Raw genomic sequence first — 24058 nt, forward strand, 5'->3', positions numbered from 1 at the left:
GCCCCCCAGTGAAACTTTTGGTGGGAGGTCTGGGGTTGTTTTGTCTAAATGTCTGCTGTGTGTCAAAGACTGGAGATGAGCTCTGCCCTGCGAGGATGCACAAGAAGTAGCACAGTCATAATGAAAAAACCAGAAACAGGATAGTTCTTGCAGAAGCACACAGATTTCATTTGATACCCATGGTCTCTTTCATAAAACCTGACTTCAGGCTCTTTGTTCTTGCCTTCATAGGTACTTCAGTTAATCCCACTGTGCTTGCTTTCCTCTGCCTTGTAACTCAAACTGGGTTTTGGTTTAAATTGAATATATAGGTGTTTGGGGTTTTTTAATTGCTTCCCTCAGTCCCTGATCTCCGTTTCTGCATTAGAAATGCTCCTTGGCAGCCACGGGAGGGCAGTAGGTCTGTGTGGAGAAGTACCAGCCATTTTGAAGTACTCTGCTCTGTACCCTTTGTTTTTCAGAGAGGCTGAAGGCCCTGGAGTCTCTTTCGTGGCAGGAAAAAAGCCAGGCAGGCACCCCACACCCCAGTACAGCTGCAGTTCTGGCCCAGCGTGGGAGAGACTTTCAGTGAGAACAAGCTCACACTGTACCAGAATTCATTTAAAACCAGCTGTTTTCAGTGTAGTGCCATGTTCAGCACTGCAGCCCGGGGTGAGGTGCTGCTGTTACATTGCACACTCCATTTTGTTTGGGTTCCCTCCCCCCCCCCTTTTTTTTTTTTTAATAAAGCATCCAGTCCTAGTTTGACTCCTCAAAGCCCCAAGCATAAGTCAGGGGCTCCCCCAGGCATTGCTAAATTCAATTTATTACATAAAGATTTCTTCTGAGCATCTTCAAGAAGAAAAGGAATAATTACACTTACTGATTTGTCATTCTTCTTCTCACTTCCAGTCTCCTATCCCAGTAGGTCTTGCTAATCTGGGGGGAAAAAAGAGTACACAGCTGTCATTCCAGCTCTTGGCACTGGGAAATCTAGGGACAAGCTAGATAATGTTTGACAGGGCTTTGAGCAACATGGTCTAATGGAAGGTGTCCCTGCCTGGAACTAGATGGTTTTTAAGGTCCCCTCCAACCCAAACCATTCTATGATTCTCTGTGTCCTCAGGAGGACCAGGGGATATCTAATTTTCTTGAACTCAGTTGTTTTATAAGAAAGCAGCCTGGAGAGATGTGGTATCTTTGCCAGAAGCTGTCCTGCCACACTATTTGTATGCCCTCTAACACACCTTGCATTCCTCACTGAATTTATCCTTTCTCCCCCTGCCCTCAGTCAGATAAAGTGATGTGAACTGTTCCCATTCTACAAGTGGGAAACAAAACAAGAGAGCAAATCATAGAATCAGAATGGTTTGGGTGGGAAGGGACATTAAAATCATCTAGTTCCAACCCCCTCCTGTGGGTAGGGACACCTTCTGCTAGACCAAGTTGCTTTATCCAGCCTGGCCTTGGGTACTTCCAGGGATAGGCATCCACAACTTCTCTGGGCAACCTGTGCCAGTACCTCACCACCCTCACAGTAAAGAATTTCTTCCTAATACTGAATCTAAACTTGCCCTCTTTCAGTCTGGAGCTATTCCCCCTTGCCCTATCACTACATGCCCTTGTACAAAGTACCTCTCCCTCTTTCTTTTGGGCTCCCCCCGGGTACTGGAAAGCCACATGACCATGCTGGGTTTAAGCTTGGATACATAAGGAAGATCTATCCACAGAGAGTCAGATCAAGGCATCAAACACCATCACACATGTTACTATTATTTCTTTTCTACATATTCCTTTGCTGCAGGTTTGCTATTACCCATCGTTTGTCACTCTAAATGCAAGATGTTTGCCCTGAGCACTGAAGGAGTTAAGTAAATATGAACTGTTGTCTTCTTTGTGCAACACATTTGACAGGTGCCCAAGAGCACAATTTGGGAGGTGTCAGTGCTCAGCACTATTTGTGACTCAGTATTAAAAAGATATAAATAAACAGAGACACTGAAGTGGAACTAGCTAAACTCCTTGATACAGAAACCAGAGACAGGTACAGGGCCAAGTAGTTGGAATGGAAGTTTTCCAAAACCGGGAACTGTTTGAGCCCTATCAAATGCAGCCTGATGTAAGTGACAGCTCCCAAGGCCAACTCGGGATTAGATCTGTGCAGAAATAAATGCCAGGAAGCCTGGCACTGCTGAACTTGCCTTGCAGAAGGGGGTGGAGTAGGAAAAGCATTAGGCCTATTTTCTCCTGGATCACTGGTTTCTATGATTTGAAGGAGACCTTGCTCACCCTGGTATAAAATATGAGTAACTCACCAGCTAACTTGCATTTAAGCAGACCAGGAACAATGTATAAAGTGAAAGTGTGGAAAACTGATCCAGCCTTTTTAACTTATGCCATACCATCTTCAATCTCTACAAAGCCTAATACAAGCATTTAAAATTTTCCCTGACTTCACGGAGCTGCATCTGTGTATGAAAGAATGTGAGCCTTCCTTGAAAACTGGTGTAAGACGAGCAAGATCCCTGGAGCTGAAGGTAGGTATTCAGGATTATTTTAAAAGCTACCTATCCTGTGTACCAACAGATAGTTAGTAGCAATAAAATGCCAGTAGCATTAACAGAAGTGTTCTGAACAGGAATGTCATCCCTTCATCAAGCCAGAAAAGACATGCCCTGTCTTTAAGCCCCTACCAAATACAGCCTTTGTCTCATTCTGGGAAGTTCAGATTTGAGCTATTTTTGTTCCCCAGCTATTGTGCTAATACTCTTCCTGAGTGCTCTGTTGAAGTTTCAAAAGGCATGAAAACTGTTTAACTTTCTTCTTTAATGTGGAAAAGAATTGTCCTAATTTCTGTCCCTGTGTGATTTGGGTGGGCAAGCAAGAACGAAATGGCAAATGCACCAAATGAGGACTTAAGCAAGATGGGGAAATGAGGGCATTTAGCATGTAAAGGGTTAAGGCACCTTCTCTGCTAACCGTGGTAGGTAGCACTGCCATGAAGTAGGAGGGCTGCTGCAGAGCACAACAGTGAGAACACCTGTATTTCAGGAAAGGAACCCCATTTCCAATGCTGGGAAAGCAGACCACCAGCTGAACTGAAGCCACAGTTGCTACAGTGCATGGAGTGGATGGTGCAGGGTGTAGTCACTGTCTGGGCTGCATCCTTAGATACTGTACCTGGTGGGACTGCTGAAGGAAAGGATCATCTTTGTGCTCACACCTTGGGCTCCTCCAGGCTAGCAATCTCAGAAGTGTCTGAGAGTTGATGGGAAAGTGAACCTGCAGTGCTGGTTCTTAGCACTGCTGGGCCTGAAGGCAAACCCAAAATTTTCCCTGCACACTAGCACAGAGCACACTGAAATTACTCTGCTGTGCTTCCACTGAGGCTTTCCAAGCACTTCTTTAGGCATCAGGAGCACGACAGAGCAGAAGAGTGCCATTAGCCCTGTTTTACAGATAGGAGTTGAATAATTTGCTCAGGGTCAAATGAAGGGCTTAACCTGGATGTCTGGAGCGTCTCTCAATCAGTCACTCCTTCCAGAGGCTCGTTAATTGCTGGTGTCTCCCTCTTAGTTGCACTCTGGTACGTGTCAGTCAGGATGTTCTGCCACCAGTGGGTCTCTCTGTCCAGGTATGCAGACACAGATGTAGATAGCAGAGGTTAGATTATGCAGTCCTGCTCAAATGGCCTCTGGAATTGGATTGATAGCCACAACAAAGCAGGAAAAGGGTCAGTCAGCACCCAAAGGTAGCAACAATCCTGCTTTCCTGTGCTGGTTTTGGCTTTTGGTTTTTGAAGCCACAACATCCCTGCAGACTGACTGCTAGAAGTAAATTGTCATGACTATCTGTGAATCATTGTGTGGCAAGTGGATGGAGGTTATGAGTTTGTTCATTTGCCACACAGGCACTCAGAAACACCCGGCAGCTTTCCATGTCTCTGTCCCACACCTTGCTGTGTTTTGGAGTAGCAAGGCAGGAGGCCAGGAAGCCAGAACAAGTAGTGGGTTTCAGGGCAGTGAAAGAAAACACGGTGTCTTGGGGATGATTCCAGGCTAGGGCAAGGTGGCTCACTGCTCTCCAGCTCTGTGAGACATGGCGATGCCCTGCCAAAAGCTGGGGTAATGGCTGAGTTTGGCAGCACACTTTGCCATTAACCAGCAGAACTATGATGACTAGTGTTAATTCTTAGTTCCAGTAAAGTGTTCAGAAATAACCCTGTTTCCCCCATGTTCTCTGGCTCCAGCCCGCCTTCCCGCTTAGAACAACTCTGCCCAAACTGTTCAGATAACCCTTCTGTCCTTGGCAAAAGGCTTTTCAGAGCAGCTAAATGCAGGCAAAGGACTTGTTTCTGTTTGCCTAGCTTCAAAATTAATTTGCCATGTTTGTCCAGGGGGTGAATTGCTTTGCCAGTTAACATCTGTAAAGTGAATCCTGGCTGGAAGCTACAAAGAACTGAGCCTTTCCACTTGTCCATGCAGGATCGATTGAGGTACATGTAAACAATCAGGTGCCAAGGCGAGAGAGCAAAACACCAAACTATGCAAGCCAATGCAATTTACAATGAGCAGAAACAACTGATCTGTCTAGCCCAGACAAAGAAGAATTACAGACTGGGTAATGTTTAACTGAGTCCAACAGAAAAACAGAAATGCCATATTCTTGAGGCACACAGCTGCTAGTCAGGCTGCTGTATTCTTCATCTCGTTCAAAATGGCTTTGCTCAACACTCATAAAAAGCACTGTTGTGCAACACAATTTGAACTGGCAAGTATAATATTGTGAATGTTTTACTATATCAATTGCTAAGGTGGCAGGGGCAACAGTGCCTGTCCTTGCCCTGCACTGTCCCACACACTACCCAAAGACAAGGACTGGTATCCTTTTCTTCCATTTAGTGCTTGTATCTGCAGCCTCTTCACCTGGCACTGTCCTTCTCTTAACGTACTCCACCCCCATGGGCTCGTCTCCAATTCCCAAAGCACCCAGTACCCACTTGGCACCCACGTGGTGAAGTTTGGAGCAGAGGTGGGTGTCACGAGGCACAGCCATGCCTGGTGTGGTGGTGTTTTTATGGTGTTTTCATGGCACAGCCCTTTCTGGCAGTCTCCTGTCACTGAGGAACATGATGTAGCTTAGGCTTGTTGTGGCTTGTCACCACCTCACCCTGACAGTAGCACCTAATTTTGTTTTATTTCATCACCTAAAGAGAGAAAAGGAATCCATGTACCTATATGCAAATTTCCAGTTGTGAGAACACAACTGCAACCCTTCTTCTTCCCTGGCTGGAGAGAAAATCATGTTATCCAGCATGCTGAGCATGTGTGTGAGGGTGGAGGAGAGGAGCAAACCCCAGTGAATGATAATGAGGCTGTGATCTTTCTCACATCCCAGAGAAGAGAAATCCAGGAGCATACTGTTTAAAATGCCTGAAAAGTAGAATTGTTACCTTTTAGAGATAACTCTGGCATTGTTGGGCCTGCACCCACCTCCTGTTAAGAGTTCAGTCTTGTACAGTCAGTGCCCTGGAGCTGTACAGTATGAACCACAAAAACCCTGTCCAGAGCCACTGCAGCCTGTTTGGGATAGGTAATAGCAGGAGACAAGAAATGATTGGGTCCTAAGCTTTGCTACAAATGCCACCAAAAGGGCCTCTCAGGCTCTTCCCTGTGGACCCATGGAGATAATAAATCACCTCAGTGGTCTGACACCCTTCATCCTTCCTTCCCCAAAGCAGGCCCTTTCTGGGTGATATGGAAAGGAGGGAGGTGTGAGCAGGGGCACAGAGAGGCAAGGAGAAACGTAGGGGGCAAAGGGGAGGTTTTTGTGTCTTCTTCACCCTCCCTTTTTTTCAATCAGGGGACAAGACAGCCCTTGAGCAGTCCCCTCTCCTCCACAGAACCTGACAGCCACCTCTGCTCACCTCCTCCCAGCCAGGGGTCTTGGGAGCCTCCAGCAGTCTCACTGGCATTCCCTGCCCTCTCCAGTTGTGCAGAGCAAGGCTGCTCACTGAAAACTCCAGAAGGAAAATAGGGGCATGGGAATCATGAAATTTCTCTGTGGTGACCAGTGACATGATCTGAGGGAATGGCATAAAGTCATGCTAGGGGGGGGTTAGATTAGATACTAGAAAAAAGTTCTTCAGCCAGAGGGTTGTTGGGGACTGGAACAGGCTCCCCAGGGCAGTGGTCACAGCATCAAGCCTGACAGAATCCAAGAGGTGTTTCTCAATGGTCTCAGGCACATGGTGTGACTCTTGGGGTGTCCTGTGCAGAAGCCCAGAAGTTGGACTCAATGATCGTTGTGGGTCCCTTCCAACTCAGCATATTCTGTGATTCTAGGAAACACCTATCCTGCTCCCTGCACTGTATCTTCCTCTTGGACAGAGAACATTCATCTTGAGAACTGCCACACCACCTCCTTCTGACAGCACTAAATCATCTTAAAAATAAAGTGCTAACTGAAATGGCATCTTGTCTCTGTCCCCTTGCAGTGAGTGGAGAAAGAAAAAGGAGAGTGGAGAAGGACAAGTGCAATGAATGCCAGAATGCTTTGGGATGAAAATACACAGTTCAGAAAACAGAGCAGTACTAAGCCTAACAAAAATAGCTCATCATTTGGATCCTATGATGATATTGGATGTGCATCTACCACTGACTGAGTCAGAGAGATCCCATTTCTCCCTGAGAGCTCTTGCTCTCATTCTTGGCCATAAAGCCATATAAATGACATATGGTACATACAGCGTCACCTGCCAAAGTTTTGAAATACCTACAAGCTAAGTACTACAGCCAAGCCACCTGTCCAGTGACTTCCACTTGAGTTGTTCCACTTCATCATCCCTATATTATTATGTTGATGTGATGTGAACGCCATAAATCTACGTAGTCAGAGAAGACATTCCGTCTGCCCTGAAAAAATTACCCTCTAGAGAAGATGAGTGAACACAAGGCAAAACCCCCCAAGAGGTAGCTCATCCGAGCCTCAGAAGTTGCTTGGAGAAGGACTGAGGGAAACAATTCCAGAGCAGCTTTTGCTTTGTGGTTAGCTGTATGAACACGAGAGAAGGATGGTCATGTATATTAGAGATTCCTAGAATCATTAAGGTTGGAAAAGACCTCCAAGTTCATCGAGTTCAACCATACATATTGTGGTTGGAGAAACAGCTTGGGCCTGTCCTATGCAAGAGAATTTCTGAGTGTTCTCTGGACAGCCTGGATACATGTCAACCTAATTACATGACCAATCACTGCTTAATTGAGGCTCCATTAACTTTTTTTCTGCAGGTCAGTAGTCTGCCTACTAATTTTCTGTTGCAATGGAGCCCTTCTTACTGCAGGGCCCAAAGATCCTTCCAGGCTCTGGTTCTGTTTTCCTGTTTGTAGAAGTTTAGCCCTTCTGGCTCATTCCTCTCCGTGTTCCTCTCTGGGAACGTGTCCCACTTTGTACAAGGCTTTGAGGAAGTCAGCTTTCACCAAGTGCTTCAGTCAGCATCAGCACTGGCAGAGGTTTATTTGGGTGTTCCCTGCATCCAGTAAATGGTGAGCTGATCGCTGGTGAGCAAACAGACTCCTCTCAGAACTAACAGTGAACAGGAGGAGGAAGGCAATCCCAGCCAAAGGCTGACAAGGGACCCTGCTGGAAGTCAAAGCCAGAGAGCCTTGGCCTCGCCCTTCCCGGTGCCCTTCTTGCTGCTGCTACCCCAGGCCAGCAGCAGACCTGTTTATGCACCCCATGAAATTGCACCATTAAGCCTTACATTACCTAAATATCAACAAGCAGCATGAGGTGAGGATAGGATGGCACAACTAAAGCATCTGCTGTGGAGGCAGGACTTCCAGCTGCTACATCAAGCCTTCCCACAGACCTGCAAAATTAGGTTATTTTGAGAATTCAATAATCTTGAACAAACCATTTTAACATTAGTAGGGAGAAGCCTCTGGAGGAGTGTGACTCCCACACTAGTTAACTTGTAACTGTTAGTTATAATTAAATTTATTATAATTTTCACTATATTTATATATGAGGATAGATAATAGTAGTATTTATAGCTTTATAATAACATTACTATAATAAAATTGATCATGCTTTTATTATAATTTACTAAAGGACTGATTTGTATACTCCTCATAGTTGTAAGTTTCTTGCTAGAAACACTCACAGAAATGTTTCTAGATAAGGCAGTATGTTGAAATTTGACTGAACAGAACACTACTGAACAAGCTATATGAAGTAAATGACACCTGTATTGCCAAAAATGTGTTAGCTGATTTATTCTTAACGTTCACTTCTTGTTCTGATAGCTAATCAAGAGACTCCTTGAAGTCTAGGAACTTGCTTTTTCACAGGACTGCTTTGGCTTGCTCTGAAAATTCAGCTCTGTAGTGCACATACCTCCAAAAGAGTGCAGGTATATGACACAAAAATTACATGAGATTTAGACACTGATGCAAAACCTATTCATCTGCAACAACCTCATTCTGCTGCCACATCACACTGGAGGCAATAAAGCACCGATGGATGTCAATGTTTAGGTATTTACAAAGAAGTTTCATAGAATCATAGAACAGTCTGGGTTGGAAGGGACCTTATAGTTCATCTAGTTCCAACCCCCTGCCATGGGCAGGGACACACCTCCCACTAGATCAGGTTGCTCGGAGCTCCATCCAACCCAGCCTTGAACACTTCCAGGGATGGGGCAGCCCCAGCTTCTCTGGGCAGCCTGTGCCAGTGCCTCGCCACCCTCACAGTAAAGAATTTCTTCTTAATATCTATCCTAAACCTGCTCTCTTTTAGTCTGAATCCATTTCCCCTTGTCTTGTCCCTACAGGCCCTTGTAAAAAGGGCTTCTCTATAGGGACTAGATTTCTTCCCTCTACCCTGCTTGGAAGGGCTTTATGTGCTAATGTTTGCAATAGCACATTTAGCAGATCAGTTCCCACACAAACCCTGCACAGATTCAGTGCCTGGATGAAGCAGGCGTCACTTTCACCTACACTGCTTTGGTGGAAGGCACAAAACCAGAATGGGGCAGCCTGGGCTCATCCCCACTGGATTCCTGTCCACATCTCCTGCCTCTGAACAAGGCACAGTTTGCACAAGGCCAGACTGCATATTTGTCTGGGATTTGGATGGGACTGGAGGAGTGCTCCATGCTCATTTCCTCTTGCTGAACTTTCCCATTAAATAGTAAGAATATGAGCAAAGCTGGAGAGAGAAGGCAAGAGTATGCATAACGATTAGGGTCCCAGTGTGAGGGTGGGGTGCTCTAAGTCTTCACAAGCAGAGAGGGAACCTGAATTGGGATGCCCCAAAGCCCACAGGAACAGCCAACAATGAGGCTGTTACCTAAACCACCAACACCTGTCTTGAAGAAAAGGATGACTCCCTGGTCTATTTTTCAAGTACAACACTCTGCCCCTTCTTTTTTTCAGGACTGAAGGCTGTAAATCTCGTAATTGGTAGCACTAAAGCAATCCTAAATACTGACATAATTTTTTCTCTATTACCATTTTTCTTCAGTTTACAGGGAGATCTGCAATGGAACAGCTCTCCCAGTGCTTCACATACATCATGTTCAACTTTTTATTCAGGACTGGGGACAAAGTAGGCAACCATTCCCACAAAAATTAGCCTCTGGATTCTGGATTGAATCCTGGGTGTCCTGTCCCTATTTCCCCTAAGAACTAAAAAGTAATAAAGAGGGACATACACAATTTTTCCCAGCAGCTTCAGTCCAGCTTTCGATCCTACCTCTTTGCACTCCAGATTGGGTGGGAATACAGGCACTTCTCTCTAAGTACAGAAAGAGCTAGCCCAGAGCTCAAGTTCAATGGGTCTTTCAAGGCTGCAAAAAGCCTGGCAAGAGGAGGTGTGATGCAAATTGAACAGCAGTGGCAGAAATATCCAATGGTTTACCACGTGTGAATAAAGGGAACCAGCCAGGCCTGTCTTTGAGAGATGGGGAGAGCTTCATCCTGCGCTTGTTCTGCCTCCATCTCCAACTATGACATCTGCTCATGCAGCAACCCTCCAGTTCTCCGTGCTCAGCACAGTGAGTAAGACACGTTTCACAATTAAAGCTGAGCTGATGCAAGCAAAGTGACATTACACAGAAACTGAGCACTGACATCCAAATTCAGTACAGGAATAGATAAAAATGTCATTAGAAAAGACACCTGAAACTTACCTCTTTGTAGATGAGGGCATATATGATCTTTCCTTTATTAAAAGTAGTATGAAATTAACCACAAATAGAACAATTAATTTGTGTGAATTTCCACAGGTGTGAGTATTGAAATTAAGAAAACTAGGCATTTTTTTGACAAAACTTTTCAAGGCTGGTATCTTATTGCAGTCATGTTTTTGCTTCATCTACACTTTGAGTCTCCATCCCCTTATCCAACATCAAAGTGTCGTGCTTGCCCTTTTCATTTCAGATATATTGTGCCTGCACACAGCCCGTGTGTTGAGCATTTAATTCAATAATGTGCCTTCCCCAGGGAACTGTTTCTTTTTTCACCTTTCAAATTCAAATCCAGCCTCTCCAGTCCTGACTGGGGCTGGCTTCTAATTCGATAATGTTTGGGTGGTGAGTTTTGCTAAATTCATTTGTAGCTGTCTGTTCAGTGCCTTGCAGAGACCTCCTCATGGCCTACCTGGGAAGCTGAGAGGGGCTTGGGTGAGATACAAATATTTTTGGGTTTTTTTTAAAAAACATGAATGAATATGTGTAATACTTGAACAATATTTTGTCTGATCATAAATACCAGCCAAACAATCTTTCATCTGAGCAGCTGGAGATAATAACTGTCTCCCTCCATGGAGGAGGGCAACTTTGGCACTAGCAGGTTGGCAGTAATATTCACGGGTTTTGTAGAGTTAAACCCCTCTGGACACTTACAGCAGACCATTTCTCCATTTTCCTTCCTCACAAATCTACAGCATCCGCAGCTCCTACTGACTTAGATACAGGTCCTTTTTGGTGTGGATTTAAGTGCTCAATTCAAGTTACTAGTTAGCTAAAAAGGTTGGCTAAAGCAAGCAATTGACAATGGTGAAATTAAAGCTCGAGGCTGTTTGTTGGTCACTCCTGCCAAGTTACGCTACAACTAGAGAAGAATTATGAATCCTGTTTGGTTTAGGAAGGAATGAATGATTCAATCTCCAAACCTCATCCAAATGTACTCCTGCACTGATGCAGCCATGTGGCAAATGCACCATAAAGACTATATTGTTATTTTTCAGACGGGAAAGTTGCTGACAGAAGCGGGCACTTTCCAGAGCATCCAGACAAGCACAGAGCTGGCAGTTGCTGTGAGCCCCTTGCAGCCTCTGTGAGACGCCACATCCCTGGGATCCACCTGAAGGGAACAACGCACTCGATCTGTTTCCAACGTGTATACGAGCATTTCCCAACAACATGAATAATTCCCAATGCCTACGTGAGCCGTTTTGTGACGATGCTTTGAAAAAACACAGAGCCAGCCACAAACAAAGGTTTCCCGGACACGGAGCGCCTCGAATTGGGAGTTGGTCCCTTCACCTGGCATTTCCCTGGAGCCCGCCGGGCGCGGGGCTCCCGCCCGTCTCCTCATGCATATTAACAGAGACTGTGGAACCCCCTGGGCAGCGACAGCCCGGCCTCCCCGAGCCCACCTCAGGCGCGGGGTGCGAGCGCTGCCCACGCCGTCCTTTCCCAACGCGGGACCGCCCTCCCCCACCCCGCCAGCCGGGACCGCGGCGAGACGCCGCCACCTCCGGCTGACACCACGACCGGGTCGGTGCCCGTTCGCTGCAGAAGCCCAGCCCGGGGGGGGCGAACCAGCGCAGCGCCGACAGACGGCGGAGGCCGCCGCCCCGCTCGCAGCACACGCTCCTCACGCCTCGCCCCGCTCCCCGCGCCCCCCCCGCCCGCCGCCGCACGGACCTCACGGGCCTCACGTCCCCCTGCAGCCGCCGCGCGCGCCGCGACGGGCCCGCCCCGCATTGGGCGGAGCCCCGCCCGAGCCCGCCGGCCATTGGCGGAGGCGCGGCGCGCACGGGCTCCGCCAATGGGAGCGCGGCGGGGGCGGGGCGCGCGGCCGGGCCGCGGCCGGGGGCGGCGGTAAACAGGCGTGCGGGCCCGGGCCGCAGCCGTCGAGTGCAGCGGAGCCGAGCCGGGCCGGGCGAGGCGAGGCGAGGCGGGGCGGTGGCCGCTGGGCTGTGCCGTGCCGTGCCGTGCCGGGGTATGGGAAGTAGCCGCGGCGGTGGAGGGAACGGGCCGGGCTGGCGGCAGAGTGGGGGCAGCGGAGCACCCGGCAGTGGCAGTGCCCCTGGCTGTGGTAGTGCCCCCGGCTGTGGCAGTGCCTCGGCAGTGGGAGTTCGTCCGTTGCGGTGCTGGGGAGCGGCGCGGGAAGGGATGCGAGTGATGGCGGTGGCGGTGCTGCTGTGGGGGGGACGCCCGTGCCTGGTGTGGTGCCTCGGCCCAGGGGTCGCTCGCCCGGGGCGCATTCCCCGTCGGGGGGACGTGTGCGGGGTCCGGCGGGCGATGGCGGCCTCGGGGCAGCTGGGCTGCCCCCGGGCAGGAGGCGCCCGGGGCTGCGGCCTTCCCGTGCCCTTGGCCGCCGCGGCGCGTCCCGCCGGCGTGAGAGCGGGGCCGGCCGGGTCCCGCCTCCTGCCCGCGGGGAGCCCTGCGCTCGGCAGCGCCGGGCCGGGAGCGGGGCTGGCGCCTCGGCGCACCCGGGCAGGTGCGCGGGCTGAGCCGGCCGTGCAGCCCAAGAGTGCTCAGGGAAAAGGGCGGAATCCGCCGTTCCGTTCTATAGGGAATGCGCCTTGCCCAAGGACATCACGGAAGTCTGGTGCTGTGCTGCTTTCCAGGTTGCACCGGCGTGGAGCCTCACTCCTCTCTGTCGCTGGGAGCGATCCGTGCGCCTGGTTGGAGACGGATGTAAAATAAAGCTGTTTTTTAAGCTTTGCGTGTGGCTGAAGTGGGGATAAAAAAAAGCCATACAGTGAGCCTCCTGGCTCTGGTAAGGTGCTTGAGGAAATAATCTGTCTTTTTACAGGCAAGCAGGCTTGTAAAGTCTCTGTAACAAAGTGAACAGTAACTGATGGGGAGATACTTAGTTTTAAACAGACACCAAACAAGCTACCTATAAATAACTACAAATATGAAAGTTTGGCTTGTATAATGTTGTTTTCATGGTTACTGACCATTCTGATTTCTGCAGGACTGTATAATAAGAAATAACAATGTTTCTGATAGCCCAACAAGATTATGTTCCACCCAGCAGGAATGTAGGTGGGGAGATTCTCTGTATTCCCCTCTGTGCAATGAAAATCCAGACTTTGTGGTCAGTGTTATGAAAGGAAATGAAAGCTTTTCTTTCAATAACTGAAAGTATTGTTTTCCTAAAAAGAATTAACCTAACAATTTCTGATTTTTGTTTCTGTGTTGCTTGTCTTTAAATTAGATTGTCTCGTTGCACTCGGGTGTATTAATTGAGCATATGCAAAATAAGTCCTGGCACTGGGTGCAGAAGGATAGTGGCTAAAGTCAACAGTAGCTCAAGACTTCAGAAGGGATTAAGAAATTGTTCCTTATACAGACTGAATGCAGATTGGTGTCTAAGGGTATATTGGTATATTTACATTTCTCTGCCATGTGATAAGAACATTCATATGTTACCAGAAGGAGTTTAGCTGCAGTTCACAGGAACTGCAGCTAGCAAGAGCAAGCAAGAATCTTCTTGCTCGTAGACTAGGAGAGTTCATTTTGTATTTTGTAAATGTTTTTTTCATTGCTGTTAGTTAGCAGTGACCTTGGTAACCTTTAATAAGATACATTTAGAATGAACAGTTTTGTACTGTCCAGTCTTACTCGAAATGGGGAAAAAAATGGCTCACCTGCTGTGCTTTGACAGTGTCTCCCTTTTAATAATGAAGTAGTGAGATCAGTAGAAGAAAAGGCCACATGTGGGGAACTGCCTCATGCCTTTACTGTCTGAGTGCTGATCACCTTGTTTCACCCCTGCCAAGGGGAATTCTGTGCTGGCCAGTGCGGCTCTGGTTAATTCATTTGTGATAGTTAACACAAGTTGATAATAGCTCAATGCATCCATACAGCAAGAACAGAACGTTTTTTGGCTTGTAGTCCTTTTACAGGCAAGTGGTGGTCTGTTGTTTCACAGCCTGTTTGTCAGGCTGTATTATTTTTCTGGAATCTGAGAGGGGACAAGGGATAGGAGCTGAATTCCTGCTTCTTAATTCTTTTATGTTGAAACTAGTTGACTACTTATGGAGTTGGGATTTTTTTAGGTAGAGATTGGTTTATTTTTTTTCTGTCTGCATTTGTTTTTTCTTTATTGTTTTAACCAGGGTTCCAGGGATGGTGTGTGTCTCATGGTCTGTTATCTTGTGTGTCAATGTGCATGGTATAAATTGTTTGATCCAGGTGGCTTGCCAAATGCATCTCAGGACTTGGCTTGGTGCATGAATAAGCATTTCTCTTTTTCCTTAAATCTGTATTACTGGGTGAACAGTCCAGCCTAGGATGGAGGCAGTGAGTCTGAAGCAGTATTCAGGAATCACATCTCCAGTGTGATGTAGGTCTTCTTGTCTTCTCCCTCTAAAACTGCTAAAGAAAGAAGTCTGGAAGAGGAGGTTTTTTTGCCTTATGGAGCTGTATATTCTGGAACAGAGCAGCTTTAGGAGAAGAATAGCTTTTCTTTCAGCTTGTTTTATAAAAGTGCTAAAAGTGCTGCCCTGTTCTCTGAGTGCCTGCTCTCCTTCAGGACCTGAAGAAGACAATTGGTTATTTGCATGTGGAGCTAAGATGCAAGCTGGCAGTGAAGCACAGCAGTTTGAGGGTGTGAGTTCAATCACTGTCTGCTTTCCCGCCCAGCAGTGAAAGCTCATTTTATAGGCACATTCCTATCTTCACATTCAATTTTTTATCTTTAGCTTCTCAATTTTTTAGATGCCACTTGTTTTGTTCCTTTCACCTCCCCTTCCCCCCCATACAGTAGATGGCAAAGTTAAATCAATCTGAGCTGGTGGCAAAGACCAAGAAATAACAGGATACACAAGTTTTTCCCTTTCTTTGCACAGTTGTGTTTCTGCACTTTATTTTAATGGCTTTTGTGCTTTGTCAGTCAGTAGAGGTGTAGAGCTAAATGAAGCATGTTCAGTTCCAGCTATTCAGTCTCCGAAATGTTCTGTGAGCTTCTTGCAGCATAGAAAATGACATTACTTGCTTGGAAAAACTTAGCCGTCAGTCTGTGGAGCTGGCTTTCGGAAACTTTCCAAGTTCATATGTCTGCTTAAAGAAGTCTGCATGCATATCCAGAGTTAAAAAAATAGGTGTTTTTTTCTGGAAGCTGCATAAGACTGTGTCTTTTTCTTAAAGACTCTGTAGATTCTGTATGTAGAGACACCGGGAAGGACGATCTGCTTATGGTCTGTATGATCCTAGAGCTGTTTTGTGATGTGCAGGTGGTAACTTCCACTTACAAAGTTCTCTTACTGTGTTTGTTTTGCCTCTGTAGTTTGTCCTGGTTTTCTGTGTAGATTAGATCTTTATGTGGCCCCTTTCATTACTATTCATGCCTCCTTTTAAACTAGTTGCATGCCTTGGTTTTCTTCTGGGTCTGCTGAACAAATGAACTATAAAAGGGCTTGGGGCAGTGTTCTGAAATGTCACAGCTCTTGTGTTGTCTGGATTGTGCCATTTGGAAGGATTAAATCCTCTTCGTAATTTGATATGGTCAAAGTGGTCATCAAGAGAGTAGTCGGGATTAGAGAAGAGATGGAAGGGAGAACGACTGGGCAGTAAACTGCATGTAGCTTGAGTGTTTCCTTTAGAGGACCCTTCTGAAATCAGTAAGCCTAGCATCTTACATTGCATAGCAAAGCTTTGTGGGGCATGGCCTTTTAGAATTCACTCTGGGAGTTTGGGGATTTTCAAAGGGAACTGTATAAGCTGCAAAAAGATTTGGTTTTTCTAGTTTGGAAAGGCAGTATGTTTATATTATGTAGAATGTGTTTTCATTAAACCTGTACATAGAGAGAGTAAACAGTTGTAGATTACAGATTCTGTATCAGGTTTGAGAGCTTGCAGGTTAGGTTTAATTGTAAGTTTTGAGAAATATAGAGCTCATTACTTTCATTTACCCTCAAAAGTACCTATGTGTGGGGAGCAGGAGCAGACAGAAATAACTTGTCTGTGGCAGAGCTGTCGTGCAGGAACTGTTGCTTCTGATAGATCTGTTCCCCTGCAGCACAGAGATCAGTTTATGTCTTCTTGAGGTAGTCTTTTTTTGCCTATGGTCCTCTTCTTGCAAGGCCGTTTTGGGACAGCCAGAAAAAAGAAAGCTCCCACAGCCAGGGTGCTGGCATGTCAGGGGGCTATGAATAGACTAGGATGTGTTCTAAGTTGCTAAATTGGAACCTCACCCCAGCTTCCAGGACAAGGTTGGAAGCCATGAGAGATCTATACAGATATGAGGGCAGGATCAGTAGTGGGATCAGTGGCTGTGGTGTTTGCCTGCTGCTCACAGTGGTGGCAGAGGGGTTGTGCTCGGCATAGGGGGTGTGTTTGCCACTCAGAGAGACCTGCAGGGGCACCGCTTAGGGACTTGATAACAGGGACTCGGGGTGTGGTGTGCAAGGGTCTGTCCTGGTGTACACAAAGGGTGATGAGCAAAATACCTGCTTATAGCTGAGGAAGAGCAGGTGCACAGCACAGTTACAGGTTGTGTCTAGTTCTTAGAAAGGGTCTGACGAGGAGCTGTTGCCAGCGTGGCATTTAATGATGACTGTTGGCAGTATATTGTTTAGGTGGTCAGCAAACCGGCTCTAAATCCTTGTTTTGGCTTTGATCTATAGAGGTGGGCATTTAGAGGACTCGTAGGGATAGGCTGTGTGCTGTAAGGATCAGTGGACTATGGAGAGCACTGGGATTCTGTTCCGGACCCCATGCCTGACAAGTGGTGTAAGTTTTGGTAGGTCACTTACTCTCTTCCCTCTAAAGTAGACAACTGTGATATCAGTCCCCTTTCCTTAGCTTTTTGAGAGTTGTAAGTGAAGAGGGGCATGTGTTTAAATGCAAGAGGAAGAGCTGCTATTTTTCTCAAGATTTTTGCTTTAAGTAGTGGTGTACTTGAGTCTAAAGGAATCTGCACTTGTTTGTGAGTTATAGCACTTTATCGGTTTCCAGTGCCTAAATTGGACTTGTTGTGCTTTTGAAAAGTCAAAACTTCCAATAAAAACAATTGCAGCATAACAGTGTATGCAAAAAAAAAAAAAAAAAAGCTGCAAATTGATAATCTCCCTCATTTATACTTTATATTCTGATTCAGAGTACAAGACCAGTGGGGAGCTCTGTTGATTCCTGTGCAGAACTGTGCATCAGGCAGGGACTGGCTCCCTGTGCATCAGAGGAAGCTGAGCTTTGGTGGTCTCTTCTGCTCTAACTGCTGAAGTGACTGAGAGAACAGAGCTGCTCTGCAGACTTGGGGAAGGTGTTTGTAATGTTCAGATTTTGTTTGAAGCTCAGTGTTTGGATATGATCAGTGAAGAGCTTTAGTGTGACCTTTTTGTAAATACTGCTAGGTAGAGTTATTCCATATAGATGTAGGGGATTTGTCTTCTAAAGTAATGCTGTATGTTACTGTTGATGGGGTGACTTGGGAACTGTGCTTATGTGTAAACTTGCCATAAACCTAAATAAAGGTTTCATCTTGTAGTAGTTTTGTTTCTTAAGTACATGCTTCAAATACTGCATCAGCCAGAATCTCATATTAATCTGTGTGCTTGGAGGTCATGCTCCATTTTGATTTTAAGGCACTATTGTCCTTGTTGCTGAGTGCATGATCCACATGTGTGGGAAGTAACATTAATCCAGAGTCCACTCATAAGCATGGCCCACTGTGTAAATGGACAAGAAAACCCTATTTTTTTGTCCTCTTATTCTTTTTCCCTTTCCTCTTGGTAACAGAGATAATACAAAGATTGTGTGTTTGGTATAGATACAACTCCAGATTGAAATCCATCCCAATGGCCCAAAACCTTTTGCCTTGCAAATGAGATAAATAGATTTTTTTTTTTCCTATTATTTTGGGCCCCATACTGTGGAGACTTAATTCTCAGGAGCAGACAGAAATCATTCTTGGGGAAAAGTGAACAAGCAGTGACCTTAAAATCACAGCAACTGAGTTGGATCTACCTTAGTGTGACAGCAAACAACATGTGCACAGGACCAGATTTATTAGGGTATTATGTCAAGGCATATCAGAGGTGATGTGTAATGAGGCTTGTAACGTGTTCTCTTAATTGTGGTAAATCTTAATCGTGGGTAAATTATTTCTAGATCTTTGTGGATTATTTCCATCTGTGGGTAGAAAGATGCTGTGTTAATTCCAGGTGTGTGGGCTGTGACTATGCTTTTGCATGTCCCCAGACATTGTCCAGAAAGAAGTAAACTGGGCTGTTGGTCCAGAGCATTCACTTTGCACGGATGTATCTGTGCCTAAATAAAGCAGGCTGTGCTTACTTTTAAAGTGTCCAAGCATTCTTTTCACTCTTGTGTGTCAAGCCATTTATGGGGAAAATTTGGTTTTGAACTAGCTGTCATTTGCCACAAATGAGTGCTAAGCCTTCTGAATTTTGGTGGAAGGAGGTATTTGTCTGCCAAGCAGCCCATTTTTATCAGTGTATGTACTGCTATTGTAGTGATTAGGAAGCAAACCAGTCCGCCTGCCCTTCAAAGGTGTTTGTTTTAAATGGCATTGGCAAACTGCTTTGTGTAAGGGTGGTTGTAAAGCAGCTTTCAGAGACTTGATGAATTCAGCTTAAGGGGGCTTGAGTGCAAGCCACGGGGCACGATCAAATATAGGGGTCCTCAGTTCTGTTACAGGTCACATCTTAAAAGACATTTCTTTTGGAGCTGCAATGTATAGGAGTTATGGGGAGAGGGAAGAATGAAGGATAAGCAAGGTGGATTTTCAGTTTGATTTAAAGGATGATGGCAACTTCTTCCTTTTAAAATGCTGGTTTTGTGCCCTGCATGGTTAAAATTTGGGTCAGCTGCAGCCCAAGGAATCCAGCTAATGAAAACACATCTAGGTAGGGACCTGACAATCTGGTATCAAAGGAACTGGTGGGGAAGTGTGTGATGGAACTGAAAAAGGCCATGAATGAAAGGATCACATGAAAGGGTTGGTATGGCAACAAACATAAAAAGAAGTGAAAAAAAATCTGTAAAAGAACAGTTACAGAGCATCTTAATGAATAATAGTTATATTGAACTTAATCTACTGTTGGTTCATGGCCATGGAACAGTGTCCTGAGTATCTGGCCTTCTGCATCTTGTTTGTGGTGTTTATTATTTTTATTTCAGTATACTCTTGCCACACTTGCTCTGATGGTGTGGGTGGTTATAACACTGAAGCCAGGGTTTTAGTCCTTGTTTAGATACAGCTAAGATAACAGTGATTGTAATAAATGATAATGGAGAGAGGGAAGATGTAGAGGTTGCTTTCTCTTCCTGAAATGTGGTACCTAATTATCTACCTTACTACCTGTCCAAACTAATATTATTCATTTTTGTTTCATTTATTTAAAATAAAGATTTAAGATAAAGAAGGCAGTTAAAACTGCAGACCTGAGAGGGGGAATATGGGCTGCTGTGAAACTGCTCTGGGTTTTTTTTTCATTGCTTCTTCTTTGGTTGGTTATTTTGTGTTATGTTGTTTTGTTTTCTAAATTATTCAGCAGTGTTTGGATGTTTGGCGTAGTGTTGATAGTAGAAGTAGTTCCCATAAAGTGAAAAAGGCTGTGTTGTCGTGCACAGAAAGCTTCCAGAAATGTTTCTGCTATTTGTCTGCACGATTAGAAACCTTATGTTTAAACTTGGTCTGTCCTAAGACATTTCACTGTACAAGCATCTGGAAAAAAGCTCGTGGAGTCAGAAGCAGATCTGTGTCTGTAGGAGCACATATTAGCACATGGAAGAGAAAGGGAATGAATGGAAGAACGTGTTTTTAAAGCAGGACAAATGCGTGATTTCTCTTCTGTTGCTTGTAGTGAGGCTCTTGGTGTCTGTTTTGACCTCTCATATGCTGCATATCTTGCTACACGTGCTTAAACCTTCAGTCCAATAATCTGGAGTGTTGAAAAGGGGAGGAAACACTTGGCAGTCATTCACTCTAGAGGATGGTGGGTTGTGAGGCTGAGGACTGTTGCACACAGGAGCATCCCAGGCGTTGGTTTAGTTTTGCTGTTACAGCAGGGCTCTGAATCAGGTGGCATCTAACCTCTAGAAGCCCCTCTGCCTGCTGTGCAGACCTTGCCTGGTGTCCGAGGATGGCTTGGCTCGAGCTTCCTCATGCTGGAAGGTGTTGGGGGTTTGTTCAACTGTGAGAAGCTTACTAAGCCACGTCTGTGACTCTGCCTATTTTTGGAAAAGGGCTCATGATCAACACTTGTCAGCCCTCTTCAGTCCAGGTTAGAGGCACTCTGACAGCTTCTGTAGACACAACTGACTCGTCCATGCTCTGTGCTAGCAGTGCCCCACTTCTCTAGAGCTAGATGAGGAATCCTCAGGGAGCAAGTCAAGTGTGATACAGACTTTGTACACTTGGACTAATTCCCTTTGGAACCACTCCCTAAATCTCTTTCTGATAGAGCTTGCTTATACTGTATTTATTGGTTTAGTAGGGTATGAATAGAACTTGTCTCAGGGGGAAAGAAAGAAAGAATGTTTTGCCTACTATCTGTGCTGGGTATTAACACAAGTGTAGTTGTTGGGTACAGTACCAGCCTTCTCAGAAGTGTGTGCTCCCTCTCTCAGGTTTTGTCTCTTGTCCTTGCTTGTGCTTATTGCTTTTTTCATTGAAGAAAAAGGTAATTTTCCTAATGCTTGGTTATTTTTTTGTGTGTAGTCTTTTACCTTCTTGATTATCTTGCATATATTTTATTTAGAATAGCCTGTCCTTTGGCAGCACTGCATAGGAGCATGTTGCTGATGCTTCTGAGCTAACAGACCACTTACCTGGTACCTAGGTGGTTACAGCTGCTGTGCAGAGGAGGTGGGGCTGATACCATCGAAGTCAGGAGGATATGGGTAAGAGTGTGCCCAGTCCAGTGTCTTGTAGCCAAAACTGTGCAGGGCCATAGGTCCTCTTTGCTTGCTGATATATATAGCAGTGGAGGATTGAATGAGTGTTGTGCAATGTATGTTTTCTACTTTTGGCTGCATTAGCTTCCCTGAAATTTTGTTGGGAGATTTAGTTCTTTTAAAAAATGCACATTTAGCATATCATAACTGTCACTTCATAACAAGGTCTTTGGTTGTTTTGGGGTAAAAGGAGTGTATAGTTTTACTACTGTTGATTAGTAAGAATACATGTTAAAAGTGGATTTTTTGTGTGTGTGTGTGTTGTCTAAATCTGTATTGGCTTACCTTTTGTTGCCCTTCTTGGGATGGAGGAAATGAACTTTTTTTGCACTCAAGCTTTCCTTGCTGTTAATACTTGTGATCACAAAAGCACTTATTTCTTAATAGTGGCAACCTTTGAATGGTCCCATTTCAGCTGGGACAGTACTGGGTTGTTGGCTGGTTTCTTTGCCTTATTTGAATTGCAGGGACAGCCTGCAAATAAAAGCTTTGAGTGAGATCCATGTGGAAATTTCCAGTGTGAAGACGTAGGGGTAGAAAAACACTTCCTGTTGACAGAGTAGATTTCCTTACCTGACAGGCAGCTTTTGAGTTTAAAAGTGCATTATACAAGGTTAAAACAAATCATAGTGATTAAACTCGGAGAGATGCAGGAGTAACACTTCTTAGAGGTCTGGAGCATATGGATAGGTCTTGTAAGGAGAATCACAAAATAATGACCTAGGTGGGCTTGGTTTTTATTTTTACATCTGTCATGCCCAGATTGGTTGTAAGTACTTGACTGTCCTTTTTACTTAACAAGCAAGTGTAACACTTTCTGGCTGCAGTGCTTGTTCCTGAGTTTGATCACTGATAAAACAGTGGTTAAACAAATATCCCAGTAACTGGGCTTTATCCTGCATTTGCATAATAATGTCTCTCTGAAGTTCTCTCTGTAATAATCTGTGCATTTCATGTGTGATTGCAGCAACATTGTGTACTTAGACAGAAATTTAGCTTTTGCAGTCCATTCTTCTCCTTCATGACTGGTACAGCTGACATGTTTGAGACAGGGCTTGTGTTTCCTGAGAAGGTAACTGGATCCAGTTGCTTGTGGTCTGCAGTGTAATGCCTTGTGTGCTGTTGACTCAGGACCCCTTGTGCCACATCAGTGTATTAACATTCATAGTTGAGTACATGTACACATTGACAGGTTATCTTCTAAAAATGAATTGATACCTGTGTACCTACCTAGGAAATAACTTATATACGTGGCCTTGGACTAGTGCTCCATCCCTACTGCAGTCAGGACAATTTTTTTTCTCTTCAGATCATTACAGAGAATGCTGTGTAGGCAAAAGGTTGGACCTTAGTCAGCATCTTGTTCCAACTGCGTGCCTCTGTCTTCTGTGTCAGTAAAGATGGGAACATGTGCAGCTGAGCCAGTCCTGGCACCACGACCCTGTCTGTGCTTTAAAGGTATAGAAGATGAGTGAAATAAGCAGGTGAAAAATCTTCCCTGCAAAATGGTTTTGCACCCCAGCTACTGGGTTTCCTTTGTGTGAACCACAGGGATGTAGGAGAGGCGGTGTCCTGAGCCTTAGCTTGGATCTAGGCTGAGCCAACGGAGTCGGTGGACATTAACTCTTGTCAGAGACACTCTGTCCTGCATCCTGCAGAGTCCACTTCGTATTTGAAGACACTGAAATTGCACAGGCTGTTAAAAATCTGAGATGGAGCCCCTTGAAAAGGAAGGGGGACTGAGTCAAAAGTTCAGCACTGTAGTGCAGCACTTTGCAAATGCTGTGATAGGCAGGTGTTGTGAGCATGCTTAAGTTTCCAGTTAAAAGTAGCAGAGTGAGCTACAAGTTGGGGATGGAGCAGACTGGGGAGCAGACTACTTTGGAGGATGGATGAAGCTTAATCATTGGTGTGGGAGTAAAGAAATTTGGCCATGTAAAATGAGCAGGCACAGCTCCAGGGCAAGAATGGAATGTGGCAGTGGGCTTCATTGGTGCTATCTGGATCTGAGAACACGTTCCAGGGCCTCATAAAAATTATAAGTCAAATGCTAATGTTTTTAACCCACTTTTAACATCTGGAAGGAATCAAGACCATCTTTGCAGTGTTACATTTACCTGTCTTTGCTTTCCCTGGTCATTGGTAACTTGTATATTTGTGGGGAGTCCTGGTAAGGTCAGCTAAGTAGCTGTCACTCAGGCTGGCCTGGGTGCTGTCTGGGCTGCAGACAAGCTCCCATGGTGGCTGCTTGCCAGAGCACTCCCATGGTGGCTGTCTTGCTAAGACAGGATGCCGTTTCCCAGGGACGTGCTGTCGACTCTCAGGTGATGTGAAACCTGTTGCAGATTTGTTCTTGACACCTTATCTCCCTGCCCCCTCTCCCTTTTTATCTTTCAGCACAGAAAGACATCAGTCATGGCAGGTGATGCCATCATGGTCATGAGGGGCTTGACCAAGCTCAGTAAAGCGATCCTGGAAACCCAGGCAGGACAGCTTCGGCAGGTGCTCCTCGGGGGAGATGCAGTTACCATTGCGAAGACTCTGCAGGCCACTGCTGAGGAACAGTTCAGTTCTGCCTTGGGGAAAGTGCAGGTAAGCAAAACTCTTTGTGCACAGTCTAGTCTGATGTTTTGTTTTTTCTCCAGGTACTTTTTTGGTTTTGTTGTGCGAGTGTCTGTGAACTCACATCTTGATTGAGAGCCTAATTCTGAAGTGCGGGATTGATGATAATAATAATAATAATATTGCAATGCTCTGGGAATTCTTTGGAATCTGTGGGGTGTGGAAGGTGCTTGGACAGGAATGGGAGGGGAATGTTACTGCAGAGTGTTTCTGTTTCCATTACTGAGTGTTTAAGACATGCTGAATAAGAAAAGTGCTCTGTTAGTCTCATCTTGTCAAAGATCAAGCTCTTGCTAA

General features: G+C 45.6%; 1 protein-coding gene across 1 annotated transcript in view; it reads left to right on the plus strand.

The window, feature by feature from the left end:
* Positions 1–12072: 12072 nt before the first annotated feature.
* Positions 12073–24058, plus strand: part of COQ8A (coenzyme Q8A) — a 43031-nt gene continuing 31045 nt past the window's right edge. Inside the window, exons 1-2 of the mRNA XM_082302507.1 lie at positions 12073–12209; positions 23537–23731. Coding sequence (XP_082158633.1) covers positions 23555–23731 — 177 coding nt within the window. The 5' untranslated portion in view covers positions 12073–12209; positions 23537–23554. The remainder of the gene's footprint in view (positions 12210–23536; positions 23732–24058) is intronic.

Source organism: Coloeus monedula, assembly GCF_965178545.1.
Source record: "Coloeus monedula genome assembly, chromosome: 2".
NCBI lineage: Eukaryota > Metazoa > Chordata > Aves > Passeriformes > Corvidae > Coloeus > Coloeus monedula.